This window comes from Ahaetulla prasina, chromosome 6 (assembly GCF_028640845.1).
Source record: "Ahaetulla prasina isolate Xishuangbanna chromosome 6, ASM2864084v1, whole genome shotgun sequence".
NCBI lineage: Eukaryota > Metazoa > Chordata > Lepidosauria > Squamata > Colubridae > Ahaetulla > Ahaetulla prasina.
In genome coordinates, this window is record NC_080544.1 from 36,716,395 (window position 1) to 36,731,789 (window position 15,395).

General features: G+C 38.5%; 1 protein-coding gene across 3 annotated transcripts in view; it reads right to left on the reverse strand.

Annotated features, from left to right (window-relative positions):
- ADGRA1 (adhesion G protein-coupled receptor A1) overlaps window positions 1-15,395 on the reverse strand; it is a 471,200-nt gene that overhangs the window by 341,137 nt on the left and 114,668 nt on the right. For all 3 annotated transcript variants that reach the window (XR_009155704.1, XM_058188059.1, XM_058188058.1), the window contains exons 3-4: window positions 8,000-8,071; window positions 315-386 (exon numbers count right to left, since the gene is read on the reverse strand). Coding sequence is in view for 2 of the 3 variants with exons in the window: in XM_058188059.1 (XP_058044042.1) it covers window positions 315-386; window positions 8,000-8,071 (144 nt within the window). In the remaining variant the exon portion in view is untranslated. The remainder of the gene's footprint in view (window positions 1-314; window positions 387-7,999; window positions 8,072-15,395) is intronic.

Sequence of the window (15,395 nt, forward strand, 5' to 3'; positions counted from 1 at the left end):
CTAAATATTATTTTATTATTATAAAACTCAAAGAAAAAAATAAACCCACCCCATTGTGCTAGTTTTCCACTTACCAATTAACATTGCATTAAGTCTCCTGGTTCAAAGGGTGTGGAGCACAGTAGAACATTCTGAGTAGCTCAGGGGGACCCGAGACTCAGTGTGTTACACTGTAATACTGGAACACTACCAATCAAGCTATAGATTCAACCAAACAATTTTGCCCTGTTACTTGTGTATCATTATGCTATTTTAACTTAATGTGTAAAAGTTATTGTGATAATTTCTTTTTTAAAAAAAAATACCATACTCACAATTTATGAAGGTTTTTAAGACCCACAAATATTTCAGGTGTTAAACAACCAATTCTGTTATTGGAAAGATCTCTACAAGGGAAAAAATGAAATAGCATTAATTATAATTGTAATTATGATACGAACTCATTTTAATTGTCCCAAATACAGCCTTTAAATAATCCACACTATAAAACAAATGTATTTATACATTTTATTAGCTCAAATAATATGCCTGCCCATCTCGTGAATGCAACTCTGGGGAACTAAAAGCATATTAAAACAACATAACACAAATGTCACAGAATTAAAAAAAACAAGAATGGTTACCAAGAATGAACCCAACAAGGCAGTAGCACAAACTTCTCAAAGGGAAATCTGATCTCCATCCAGGACTTTAGTGCTTTACACAAGGCTCAGAGAGGGTCAGGGCCCCTCTGATCTCAGGCAGATGATGTTTCAGAGGACAGCCACTGAATCAGAAAAGGCAGGCTTCCAAGATTTCATAAGATGGCATTCTTTATTATTCTTTAATTGAAGGGAACTAGAATTGGCAGGTTGAAAGAACTGGGCAGAGTTGGTCCCACAAATATTCCATGCCATGAAAGCTTTATAGATGACTATCTAAAGCAGCTTGAATTCCACCAGAAACACACAGGGAATCAGTGCAGCTCAGAGCGAAGGTATAACATGGTCATATTGAGGTGTGTTCATCACTGACTTAATTTTTCCTAAATGAATCAATTTTCCTAAATGAACATTCTTCATAACTTATAAGAAATGTTTTTAAAATCTTGCTAAGCTAATATTTCAGTTGGTTTTATTAGTGTTTTAAATATGACTTGTGGTTTGGCTGACCTTTTGAAAAATCTCAAAAATAATTTAAAAATAGACTTCTTCCCTCCCTCCCAAATTTGTTAATAGAGTTAAAAGGATCTTGAGTATGGGGGTGGATGGGTAGTTCTATAAGATGAGGAAGGATTTATCATTTAGACCCAGGGTAGCTTGGATTTCTCTCAATGAAAACATGCTGGAAATGCAATTTGATTTGCATCATCAGGACAACAGTCAACATGATTTGTGTTACAAGCGACTTTAGATCATTTTGCTTGTCACAATCGGTACTTGCAATTGCTGAAATGCATTTCTGTTGGCAGTTGTCAACTCAGTAGGTAGACAACTCAGTAGGTAGTCCTCAGACCAGGACATCAATTCCACATGAAAGTTAAAAGTATTTTGATTGAGAATGTCTATAAAAGGAAAATCTTGCAAGTCTGATTCTGCTGTCCCTTCTCTCCCTTTTTAAAGACCAGTGAATTAGGGAGGGGTCTGCCCGAGTTGTTTCCAAATGTTATCTCTATTATTCTGGACTTTAAAAATGCTCCAGTCCCTTTTGCTTAGGGTTTCCTATCTCCATGAAGGTCACCTTCCTTACTTTCTACAGCAGTGTTCAAAATCCTGAACGATGCTACCATTCAGAGTAGATAATATGAAATGAGATTGACTATGGTGAACTATTTAAGGTTCTAGATGTGGAGAGATCCAGCTTCAAATCCACCTTAACCAGAGAAACCCACTGTGTGTTTTTAAGCCAGCTACTACTTCTCAGGCTATCCCAGTTCACAGGGATTTTTGCGTATAAAATTGTATGAGAGAGTGCTATCTATGTTGCTTTGAGCTCTTAGAAAAAATATGGGTAACCAATCAACTGGATAAATACTTCTGGTCCAGACTCAAATGAGACAGCTGCCTGTATTTTTCTACAAGCCAGGGATAATTCAGAAAAAGAAAAAATGAACATGGTGGAAACTTTGACAGAACTAACTGAATTAGTTCTAGAATCAGTTACAGTGTTATTCATTCTTTTGAACTGCACTACCATAATATGAATTAAAATGATCACATTGAAAAGTGGCTATTGCTTTATATTATCATGACACTGGGGGCCAATTGGGCAATCAGTACCTCACAAAATGATTGGCAATGATTGCTTAAGTGTGTGTTTACTCAATTTCTATAGCACTGATTTTTTTAAGTATTAGTTTCACTAATTTTTCATTGTTTATCAGTTACAAACCTACAATCAGACAATATGTGTGTCACAAACAAGCAGACTTTTGCTATGTGAATCCAATCAGTGAGAATTAGCACCAAGATTTTAATGGTATTCTGCAATTAGCATCTCTAAATTAAATAATACAAAAAAGTTTTATCAGTAGAAATATAGGTTTTTTGTATTCTGCTAAATAAGATCTGTTGAGTTCAATAGAATTTCTCCATAAGAAAAAAAAGCATCTATCTAGCACGTGGCCCAGATGTTCAAATATTTATATTAACTACCTTCTCACTAAGGATGGATATTCATTAAACATCTTGCAGATTTATGCTATTTAGCGTGTCATGACTACACAAATTGAATAGCAAAGATTCAAAACCAAGTGCTATTTCCCCCACATACCAAATATGCTATAAATTTTCCTAATGAATCATTTGCAGAAATATAAATAAGAAAAAGGGAAATATCAGTATGTATCAGATTATTTCTACACATCTCTCAATTCGTTCCTATTTTTTCAGATCAAATCTATCTTACATCACATAAATCATGTTTTCCACTTGTAAATGCTTATGTTCGAAATGCTGACTATGAAATTAATCTTGTGAAACAATCAGACACATGGTCCACATCCTGGTATCTTTTTTTTTCTGGTAGACACTGTTTTGCATTGATTCACAAGTTCTGCCACTGCAACTACAGTACTAAATTACTGCAATGCTGTCAGCCCATGAGAAATGTTCCAAATGAAATTGCTAATTTTATGAATTTGGCAGCCTGTGGTTTTCCCAACTGATTCACAAAGCCTCCTGTCACTTATATATGTCTGCATTACATTAGCTGCTTACTTAATCCTCTTTGGGAAAGATAGGAAAGAATAAGAAACGGTATTGCAAGGAAGGAAGGAAGGAAGGAAGGAAGGAAGGAAGGAAGGAAGGAAGGAAGGAAGGAAGGAAGGAAGGAAGGAAGGAAGGAAGGAATATAAAATCATCTATTTTCTAATCATACCTTATGAGACAATAAGTATTCTCAATGTTTTATAGAAAATTTGTACTAACTTAGTAACAACCTTGTTTTACCATTATAATCAGCCAATTCCCTGCCTCTATAATGTTCCCCACAGGAGTGAAATCTATAGTTCTGTGATAACAAGAAAGGTTTTTGTACTTAAACATTAAAGTGACTTCTGAAGTACATGTATTTCAGAATATTTTCTCCAATTATCATCAAACTCAAGAGATTCTATTTCAATGATCTCTGATTTTCCTCATTCTCATGCTAGAGAGTAAGCACTACCATTTCATAGCTTTATAGCTTCTCTATTTTTCCCACAAGAGGTCAGGGTTGTGTTATTATAATACATCATCCCCTCGGCAATAAGTTTCAATTGCCTTATTACAATTTCCATATTTTCACATATTTTGATGACTTAAAAGTCATTCAGATTCACAGAGTAGATCTGTCTGTACATATCTTTAATTGCTGCTGGTATCTTGCTATTATTTTCTCATATTTTTCTCACATTTGTTATTCAAACAAACATGATGTCTGTTAACTTTCTATTTTTGAAGTAAAACTTTGGCACAATCTTTTAATAAGATATAACTATGCTATATATATAAACACGTTTATTTTACGTATATGTGACTATCTTTTGGTGTGAACTGTAATTGTACATGTAACTGAGAGGTAAAATGTGGTAGATAGTATATCCATAAATTTTGATCTACTTTATTATCTAATAAGCCAAGCAAAACGGCATCCTGTGTTTCATAACACACTCTTTTTATAGTAATCTTACTTATTGTAGCATAACAAATACTGTACTATCTTTATATTCTAATTTTTAGACTATTACTAGATGACCCGTGTCCTATTGGGTCTTCATCTCAGAAATATTCTTTTTTCTAAACAAACGAACAGAATGATCGCACTGATGATGTTACCTAGTTTGGTAATGGAAAATCTGCAAGAAAATAGACCAACTCAGAAAGCCCCATGGACCCCTCATTTCAATCCTAAGCTACAAATATTCTTTCCTATCAGTAGAATGACAACAGGTGGGCAAAAAAGCAGTGGGAGCAGAAATGATTTCCAACTTCCTACCAGCTTCTCCTTAAGTTTCCTTGTGTGAAGCTGGCAGGGAGCACTGGAAATTTTCCATCCTTCTTTCCCTATTGAGGTCTTGTTATTCAAGGCGGATATTGTCATGTGGAGGAATTCTAGCAATAATTAGTGTTTGCCACATGCAGGTAGTCCTCGACTTAGAATCACAATTGAGCCCACAATTTATCTTGCCAAGCGAGACATTTGTTAAGTGAGTTTTGCCCCAGTTTACGACCTTTCTTGCTACAGTTGTTAAGTGAATCACTGCAGTTATTAAGTTAGTAACATATTTGTTAATTGAATTTGGTTTGCCCTTGACTTTGTTTGTCAGAAGGTCTCAAATGGTGATCACGTGATCCCAGGACACCACAACTGTCATAAATACAACTCAGTTCCCATTTTAATTTGACCATGGAGATGCTGCAATATTCGTAAGTGTGAAAAATGGTAATAAGTCACTTACTTGTTTTAGTGCTCTTGTAACTTTGAAAGGTCACTAAATGAACTGTTATAAGTCGAGGACTACCTATATTCTCCAGTTAGTTTTCCCTTTCCTCCTCCATCTTTTCTTGTCTCTTCATTTAGTACCTTTCCTTGTGATTCTGGAGATATGCAGCCCTTTCATTCTTGGTTCTTCATCTCTCCTCCTCCACCTTGCCACACCCCAACAACATTTGGCATCATCTCTTGACCATAACATCCCCCTTCTCTTTCCGCATAGTGTAACTATGCTGACATTATTTTACTTTGTTTTAATTTAACATTTTTTTACAATATTGTACATTGCCATTCTCACCTCAAAACAATTTAGAATCCTGTCAGCTTCTGCACTGAGTTGAAAGAAGCTGTCAAAGACATTTTTTAAATAAAATTGTGCGACCTCTTGAGGGTTAGGATAGGACCAGACTACCTGATCTTCAGCAGCTGAAGAAGAGGCAATCTACACTCACTTTCAGAGTAGAAAGCAATTGAAAAAATAAATCAGGATGAACAGGTAGCCACTAAGGTATGGTGGATAATGTATTCGATAAACACCAGAGAGATCCAGTTTCTATTCCATCTGCAGCCACAGCAGCTCATCTAGTGACTTTCAGCCCAACCTACCTCACAAGGCTGTTATGAAGAAATATAAGGGGATACCCTGAGTTCCTGAATAAAAATGGGATACAGACACATGTATACGTTTTTGTGCCAGAGGGGAGGCATGTAAAACAATAAAAATTTATAGGCCTTTCTTCATGCATCTTAAAAGCCTTGCTTCTTTAAGAGTCACCTGGGGGTCAATTCCTTGTTGCTGAGTAAGGGAGGCAGGGAGGGATTGTGAGAGTGACATGGAAACTGTCACAGAACATTCAGAAAAAGCTTCATGTGACTGCAGCAGCAGCTCAACAGCAGCAGCAGCCTGAAACAGCCACAACTTTCTCAAATTTCATTCCCATAGGAATCAAGAATTTTGACCACATTCTATACGTTAGCTCATTTGAGGTACCTTGGTTCAAAATTTGTTACCCTATCATGTACACTTCACCCAGTTAAAGATAATGACAATGAAAGGTTTAGTAGTATATAGATTTCAGTTCTTTTGCACTGTCACCTACATATGCAAAAATTTTGGAGATACAAAAATGCTGAACACAGTATTTGGGTGGGCTAGGGTGGTACAAAACATTCTGAATGTTCCAAATAGTATTTTTGTAGACTATTTAAAGATAATAATCCACAAATTTGGTTTAACAGCATACAATTATTTATTTATTTATTTATTTATTTATTTATTTATTTATTTATTTATTTATTTATTTATTTATTTAGATTTTTATATCGCCCTTCTCCCGAAGGAGTCAGGGCGGTGTACAGCCAAAGTATAAAAACAACACAATGTACCATTAAAACAAAAACAAAACAAACATAATTCATAAATGGCCGAAATTAAAACAATCAAATTTAAAAACCATTAAAATTTATAAATAATAACCCCGATTAAAATTGTTTAGAATTAAAAGTTTAGAATTAAAAATTTAAGCCAGTCCCACTTGAATAAGCAAATGTGTTTTCAGCTCACGGCGAAAGGTCCGAAGGTTGGGTAATTGGCGCAAACCAGGGGGAAGTTCGTTCCAAAGGGTAGGAGCTCCTACAGAGAAGGCCCTTCCCCTGGGGGCCGCCAGCCGACATTGCTTGGCGGATGGCACCCTGAGAAGACCCTCTCTGTGAGAGCGTACAGGTCGGTGGGAGCCATAAGATAACAGCAGGCGGTCCCGTAAGTACCCGGGCCTAAGCCATGGAGCGCTTTAAAGGTGGTAATCAAAACCTTAAAGCGCACCCGAAAGACCACAGGAAGCCAGTGCAGACTGCGCAGGAGCGGTGTTATGTGGGAGCAGCATGGGGCTCCCTCAATCACCCGCGCAGCTGCATTCTGAACTAACTGAAGCCTCCGGGTGCACTTCAGGGGGAGCCCCATGTAGAGAGCATTGCAATAATCCAAACGAGAAGTGACAAGAGCGTGAGTGACCGTGCATAAGGCATCCCGGTCAAGGAAGGGGCGCAACTGGCGGATCAGGCGCACCTGGTAAAAAGCTCTCCTGGAGACGGCCGCCAAATGGTCTTCAAACGACAGCCGTCCATCCAGGAGAACACCCAAGTTGCGCACCCTTTCCATTGGGGCCAATGACTCGCCCCCAACAGTAATGCAGGAAAACACTTAGCTCTATTCAAAACCACATACTGTTAGAAAGGGTAGAAGAAAAGAGAAGAACAATCAGCAAATGTATAATTATGAGTGGTGATGGGTGCACTATTGGAAAACTGGCAGGATCAAATTGTGAATAAATCATCCTGGAGAAAATCTATCTACATGGCCACCAGGAGCCAACACAAGTCTTAATGGTATATAATCATCATCAATTTTAGATATAAAACTGTAGCTTGTACTGTTAATGACCCCCATAAAGCCTATCCATTCTTCATCCCTTTATTCTTTCATCTGGACTACATTGTTTTGTCAATATATGATTATGATACCATCCAGCATATGTTGCAGCATAGGTGGGTTTCAGCAGGTTCTGACCAGTTCTGGAGAACTAGTAGCGAAAATTTTGAGTAGTTCGGAGAACCGGTAGTAAAAATTCTGACTGGCCCCGCCCCCATCTATTCTCTGCCTCCCAAGTCCCAGCTCATCTGGAGGGAATGGAGATTTTACAGTATCCTTCCCCTGCCGTGCCCACCAAGCCATGCCACACCCACCAAGCCATGCCCACAGAACTGGTAATTAAAAAATTTGAAACCCACCACTGTGCTGCAAGTAAACCTAAATCAGGACACAATTTCTCATATGTTCAATTTCTTGTATGATTGTAGCAAAGATTTATTTGTTTTGACTTAATACATAAAAATAAACCATGCACAGGAAAAAAATTCAAACTGCTATCATACAGTATCTTTTATCTTATAATTGCATGGTGATATATTACCAATTTTCTAGAGACCAAATATCAATATGAATACGGGTATAATTTTTAAGGTAATTTCAGTTGCAATTAATACTTACAGACGTTTCAGTTCTGAAAGTCCATAGAAGGCTCCTGGTTCAATGTTACTAATTAAGTTATTCTTCAAATCTCTGGAGATAACAGAAGAGAAAACCCAATTAATGTCTAGTATACATGAAGCTTTATATTCATAGGAGGAGGACAGAGAACAAAGCTTTGAAATCGCTTCTGCATATATTAAAATCAAGGAAAAGATTATTTTTAAAAATTGTCTTTCCCCTCTTACATTAGAAACCCTAATTAAAACTTCCCATCTTCAGTTCACCATCTAGGGGAAATATACAATTAAACTAGCAGGGAATAATCATATGGAGAATTGCATTGCATTACATCAATATGCTACTACAGGTAGTCCTTGACTTATAACAGTTTGTTAGTGAGCATTCAAAGTTACAACGGCCCTGAAAAAAGTGATATGATTTTTCACACTTATGACCAGGGCAGCATTCTCATGGTCACGTGATTTACATTCGGATGCTTGACAACCGGCACACATTTATGATGGTTGCAGTGTCCCAGGGTCATGTGAACACCTTTTGCAACCTTCTGACAAGCAAAGTGAATGGGGAAACCAAATTCACTTAACAACTGTGTTACTAATTTAACAGCTGCACTTAACCAATGTGACAAGAAAAGTTGTAAAATAGGGCAAAACATAACTTATTTCTCACTTAGCAACATAAATTTTGGGTTCAATTGTAGACATAAGTTGAGTACTACCTGTACAATCCATATTCCAATCACTAGCACTATGTATAGATTTATGATTAATAACTATACACAGGCAATTTTCCATCTAATTTCTGACATTCCAAGTAGTTTTGTGCAGCTTTTTCCAAACCAAGTATAAATTTGTGTGCCACAATACAAAAATACTAGTTAATTGTAAAGACATGTAATAGAGACAGGTTAAAGTTCACATATTTCTTAGATGAAGTATAGAAAGTATAATACTGTAGTAGGTCGCATATATGCTTGTAAGTCATTCCCTCAAATCATTTTTTTACTCCTAGCAACTGTTCCATGCAGTTTTCAGAAATGGTGTGCCACTTCCTTTTCCCCTAGAACTGAGAAAGAGGGACTGATCCAAAATTAATTCATGTCCAAGGCAAGACAATTTTTAAAGTTTGATTTAGAGTACCCTGTTACTTAACGTAGGCATTGCTGCATATCTACACTGCAAAGGGGTTGATGGCACGGGTGAAATTTACTTACCTTCTGTACCGGTTCGCCAATGTGCGTGTGCCGTCGTCTGCGCATGCGCAAAGCGTTTGTGCATGCGTAGCTTAAAATGTTGCAAAAAAGCAACGTCATAACATCCACGCAGGTAGGCGGAGCCTCCTGAAGCCACTGCTACCAGTTCACCTGAGCCAAATAGAACAGCTGAATTTCACCCCTGGTTGATGGATAAGCATAGGTTGGCTTCAGTTGGCCGATGTGCACATGTCCCAAATCCCAACTGCATGTTGTACAGAGGCGTGTGTTCTACGTGCTGATTAGTTGATCTGAATTCCTGTTTTGTGCTTTGAATGCCCACTAGCCAGAACATTACATATCCTGAAATATAAATGGAACACCTATCCAACCTCCCCCAAATGACAGATGCATATGTTTCCTAACGTGCCGAAAGCTGGGAGACCCTGGCAACAAGGGCGGGACTTAACTAGTTTGACAGGCTCAGTCCTTCATCTGAACAGAGCACAACTCATTCCTAGTTGCTGTCTCCACCAATACGGAGAAGCATATGTTTCCTAACATGCAACGCTTCAGTTTCGGGCCTGGTGCCTTAACTACTACACTAAACTGACCCTACACATACCCACATGCTTACAGATTATAGTGCAAACTCAGAGTCACTGGTGAGTGATAATTGGAATCAATATATTTTTAATCATTTTAAATGATTTTTCATTTTTCATTTGATATTGTAATGAACTGGTTTTTTTAAAGGAAAGAACCGCCCCCCCCCTTCTCCTTACCTCATTCTTACTTCTCTGAATGGATTCTGACCTAGTTCAAATTGATATTTTTATAAAATTAACAATGATCATGGACCTGTGAAATCCAAAACTCAGCAAATGTTTTGAAGGGAAAAATAAGATGTGGCCCAATTTATAGCAGGTTGGTTGCAACTGCAAGGCTGGAAAAGACGCTGTCCAGTGAAAAAGGGATCTCCCCAGAAATTCTGATTCCTGAGTTTCTTGATGCCTAAAATTATTATTTTGGAGTAATTTCGTTTTTACCAGATTTTTATTATGTGTGCACGTATAACAAGTAGTGCACACATCTACAGGAGAAAAACCTTCAAAAATATAGAAAAGATTTTTCAAATCTGATATTAAAAAGAAAAACTACAAAAAAGAACTAAAACTACTTCTGTGAGTGTAAATTTATCCATTCCACCCAAAAGAAATAATTAAGGCGACTCAAAATATATTATGAAGAAATGAAAGATAATGGAAAAATCTGCCCTTCAAATTCAATGAGAGGGATTTTTCTTAGATTTAAATATATTTTACACAACTTTCTTTGCACTGCACTCTGGAAATTTTATTTTTCAATCTACGTCAAAAGTTACAAGAGCTTATCCAGTTTACAAAATGCATGCTTAAGCCCTATTTTTATAAGGCATCAGTATACATATGAGAGAGCAAGATGAAATTCTGAAATTTTTATAAACAGACCTCAGATCTGTTTTGGTGATGAATAACAACATTTATAAAAATAAATCAGAGTGATTGGTGTTATCATTGTGAGCAGTGTTTCTCAATCTTTACAACTTTAAGATATATAGACTTTAAAATGTTTTATAAAAGTCATCTTAAATTCACACACCTTAAACTTGCCAAGGTTGAGAAAAATTGCTCCAACAACCACACAATCCCCATTTGCCCCTCTAACCATAACTGCTATAATTTAAAGCAGTGGGGAAATCCAAATTTATTTACTACCGGTTCTGTGGTCGTGGCTTGGTGGGCATGGCAGGGGAAGGATACTGCAAAATCTCCATTCCCACCCCACTCTGGGGCCAGCCAGAGGTGATATTTGCCAGTCCTCCAAAGTACTCAAAATTTACGCTACCTGCTGGATTTTATCCCTGATTTAAAGTCCCCCATCCTGTACTGTTTTAAGAAAAGAATCATGAAAATATAGTAGAAGGCACCAAAATGGACATTATAACTCAAAACCAAAAGAAACCTCCAAAGCATAAGTGAAGTCACTGATCAACAAAAGATTTCCTACCCTTGTCCTAAATGCAATCAAAACCAATGATCAATTCTTTATGCATCATGGTTTGAAGGCTGAAACAAAAGTTTATGGAGCCAGTGACACACAGTATATTAATTCAGATGTTATGTCGAGGCTGGCTGACACATAACTGAGTGATTCTAATCTGTCACATTCTCTCTGCCTAGTTTACCTCACTGGACTGCTGTAGGAAAAATCAGGGAGACTCCCACAAATCGCACCTAGACCTTCTGGAATATAAATAAGTTGCCATTATTAGGTGGGTAATAATTATTTTTAAACAACTTATGCTTAAAAAGGAAGGAAGAATAATGGACAATATTAGTTTTTATTTTTTTATTTTTATTTATTTATTTATTTGTCACACAGTGTATATATAAGCATAAGCTTGTAATAACTATACAATATATAAGCATATATATAAGTATGAGTATGTAATAACTATATTAATTAGATATAATGAAAGAAAACAATAGGACAGGAACGGTAGGCATGCTAATGCTCTTATGCACGCCCCTTAAAGACCTCTTAGGAATGGGATGAGGTCAATAGTAGACAGTTTTTGGTTGAAGCTTTGGTGATTTTGGGAAGAGAGCACAGAGTCAGGTAGTGTATTCCAAGTATTAACAACTCTGTTACTGAAGTCATATTTTCTGCAATCAAGATTGTAGCGGTTAACATTAAGCTTAAATCTATTGTGTGCTTGTGTATTATTGCAATTGAAGCTGAAGTAGTCTTCGACAGGAAGGACATTGCACTAGATCAGTGGTTCCCAACCTTTTCTTGTTTGAGGCACAACCTTTTCTTGTTTGAGGCACCCTTGGAAAGCCTTTCAAAAGTTCCCGGCACCCTTATAAGGAAATAGATATTTAAAATCTCCGTAGCTCAAAAGTTCCCGGCACCCTCAAAAGATCTCACGGCACCCCTTAGTGCCGCGGCACACTGGTTGGGAACCACTGCACTAGATGATTCTATGAGTTAAACTCAGGTCATGTTGTAGGCGGCGTAGTTCTAAATTTTCTAAACCCAGGATTTCAAGTCTGGTGGCATAAGGTATTTTGTTGTAATCAGAGGAGTGGAAAACTCTTCTTGTAAAATATTTCTGGACACGTTCAATTGTATTGATGTCAGATTAGCTGTATAACTATGAGTATTTACAAATTAAATTTTGATGGTGATGTTATCCATTCAGTCGAGTTTGACTCTTGATGATTCTATGGGACAGGTCTCTTCCCATCTTCCAATCCTGCGCTATTTTGAGTTTTTCTATGCTCTGTCTGGTGTCAGTTTTGATAGGGTCTAGCCATCATGTTCTCCGATGGCTGGTTTCCTTTTACCGCAAACTCTTCCAAACCTAATTCCCTCTCATGACATGGTCAAAGTAAATGAGATGCAGTTTCCTGATTTTGCCTTGATATTTGCTCGTTAGTCACTTTTGCTGTCCAAGGAATACGCAGTAGCCTTCTCCAGCATCACAGCTGAAATTTTCTTCCCGTTTTACATTTTTAAGATTCAACCTTCATAACCATAGGTAGCTAGCTACACAATAGAGCAAACTAACCTACATTTGGTTGCCAGGTTGATGTCCTTGTTTTCCCATACTCAAATTAGTTTTAGGTAGGTAAATCACTAGTAATGTAGCTTTGCTTTCTCATTATATCTAACGATCTGCATGGCCCAATTGTTCTTATCATTGTGGAAATACACATTTACATTCCGTCTCTTTCCTTCTGTTCTTCAAAAAAATGACCCTATACTTGTGCTTCTATTTCCCAGTAACAGTCCCCAGATGACAATACATGCTTTGCTACACAAACGTAAACAAAGTTCTAACAAGACCATGCAATTTAGGGTTTTAAGTAATTGCTGTGGGGTTGCTACATTAAGATTGCTGTATTAGCTGGGTTGCTAGGAGCACATTGAGCTAATTCATTCCCAGGCTCATACATAAATCAGAAAACTATAATTTTCCACTATACACGCCTCTGAAATTTGTAATTCAGTTATCTGATAAAATTACACATATTTGCAAATGTCTTTAGTGGAATGTGCATTTAAAATGGGTATTTTGGGATAAAAGATAATTAGGATAATATATTTTTATTTTTCATTTGCAAAAACAGATGTTATAACTGTTTAGGGCATTCAACTTCATTTGACTCAAGGGACAAGAATGGGTGGGCCCAGGGCTTTTTTTGGGAGACAGATTCATGGGTTTTAAGGGGTAAATAGGGTGTACTAGGAACAGAAAACTAATACTGGCTGCCCCCAACCTGCATATTTTGATCTCCAAATGCCTCTTACTGCAATATGACTTCAACTAAGCAATTCTGTATTCTTCTGGGAGTCAGTCTCATTGAATTTAAGGAGATTTATTTACTTATCATAAGTAATGCTTTGATTTTTGTCTCCTGATATGCATAAGAGAAGGAACATTGGCTTACCTGAAGGTTCCTTCTATGTACGCTGCGTGAGAGTCCAAAGCAATGGGTTGTGGCCAGAGACTCAGTTGAATTTGTTTAAACACACCTCCTCTTCCTGTTTAGCTCCAGTTTATTAACGAAGAAGCGGTATTGGAGAAGACAAACTCAATGTGAAAACTGGAAAAAACGGAACAATAACCTCCAGATCCCTGTATATAGACAAAAACAATAAATGAAAATAGGGAGGGGTTGGACTCTCACGCAGCGTACATAGAAGGAACCTTCAGGTAAGCCAATGTTCCTTCTCCTGTACGCTGCTAAGAGAGTCCAAAGCAATGGGATATACCCAAGCTAAATATCCCTAGGGTGGGAAAGGAAAGATTAGGAAGATTCAGCAACAGGAAGAACTCGCTGCAGGACCCTCCGTCCGAATGAGGCCTCGGCTGAGGCAAATTGGTCCATCTTGTAGTTTTTAATAAATGGCGAAGGAAAGGCCCACGTGGCTGCTCTGCAAATGTCCAAGATAGAGGCCTGGGTGGCCCAGGCAGCTGTGGTGGCCGCGCTGCGGGTGGAGTGTGCAGTGATGCGGCCTGGAAGATGGTGTTTCTGCTGGTCGTAGGCCATGGAAATACAGGCTTTTATCCACCTGCCTATGGTGGATGGGGAGACTTTGGTGCCCAGAGCCCTTGGTTGAAAGGAAACAAATAGGGATTCTGTCTTCCTGAAAGGAGCTGTTCTGTTGAGGTAAATCATGAGGCCCTTCTTACGTCCAGCGTGTGCCATCGACGCTCCGATGGATGCTTGGGATGAGGACAAAAATCCGGTAAGATGACTTCTTGAGATCTATGAAAGCTTGTGTTTATTTTAGGAAGAAAGGTAGGGTCTAATCGGAGAATGACTCGGTTAGAGTGAAAAATCAATAAGTCCTTCCTGACCGAAAGGGCAGCGATCTCGGAGATCCTGCGGGCTGAGGTTATGGCTATGAGAAAGGCGACCTTAAAGGTTAAGAGCTTGAGACTGGAGGAGCTCAAGGGTTCAAAAGGGGAAGACGTAAGCTTCTAAAGGACAAGGGTCAGGTCCCAGGTAGGGTATCTGTGTACCGGAGGCGGTCGCAGATTATAAGGTCCCCTCAGAAAACGTCGGATACGGGGGTATTGAGAAAGTGTGGAGGTCCCGTCACAGAATAAAACAGTGGCAAGAGCTGCAACCTGCCGGCGGATGGTGTTGGTGGCTAAACCCTTGTCCAATCCGTCCTGGAGGAATTGCAGGATATGACACCAGCGATGGAATGATGACCTTGTGGCCTCGTAAATACGCGTTGTGGATGGGCGTCTAGAAGCCAGAAGGGTGGAGATGACCCCCATGGAATGCTTTTCTTTCTTTAGTATCTCCCTGTCAAGTGCCAGACGGCTAGTTGGTAACATTGAGGTTCTGGGTGGAGAATGGCTCCTTGGTGTAGGGAAATCTGATCCGGTGGAATTCGCCAAGGTGGATTGATGGACAGGCTCACCAGATCCGCAAACCAACTCTGTCGAGGCCAGTAAGGGGCTATGAGAAGAACTTCTGCCTTCTGTTCCAAGATCTTTCGTATGACCCTTGGCAGAAGGGGAGTCGGGGGGAAGGCATAAAGAAGGCCCCGGGGCCACTGACATTGTAGAGCATCTGTTCCTTCTGCTCCTGGGGTTTGGAACCTGGAGAAGAACCTGGGAAGTTGTTTGTTGGT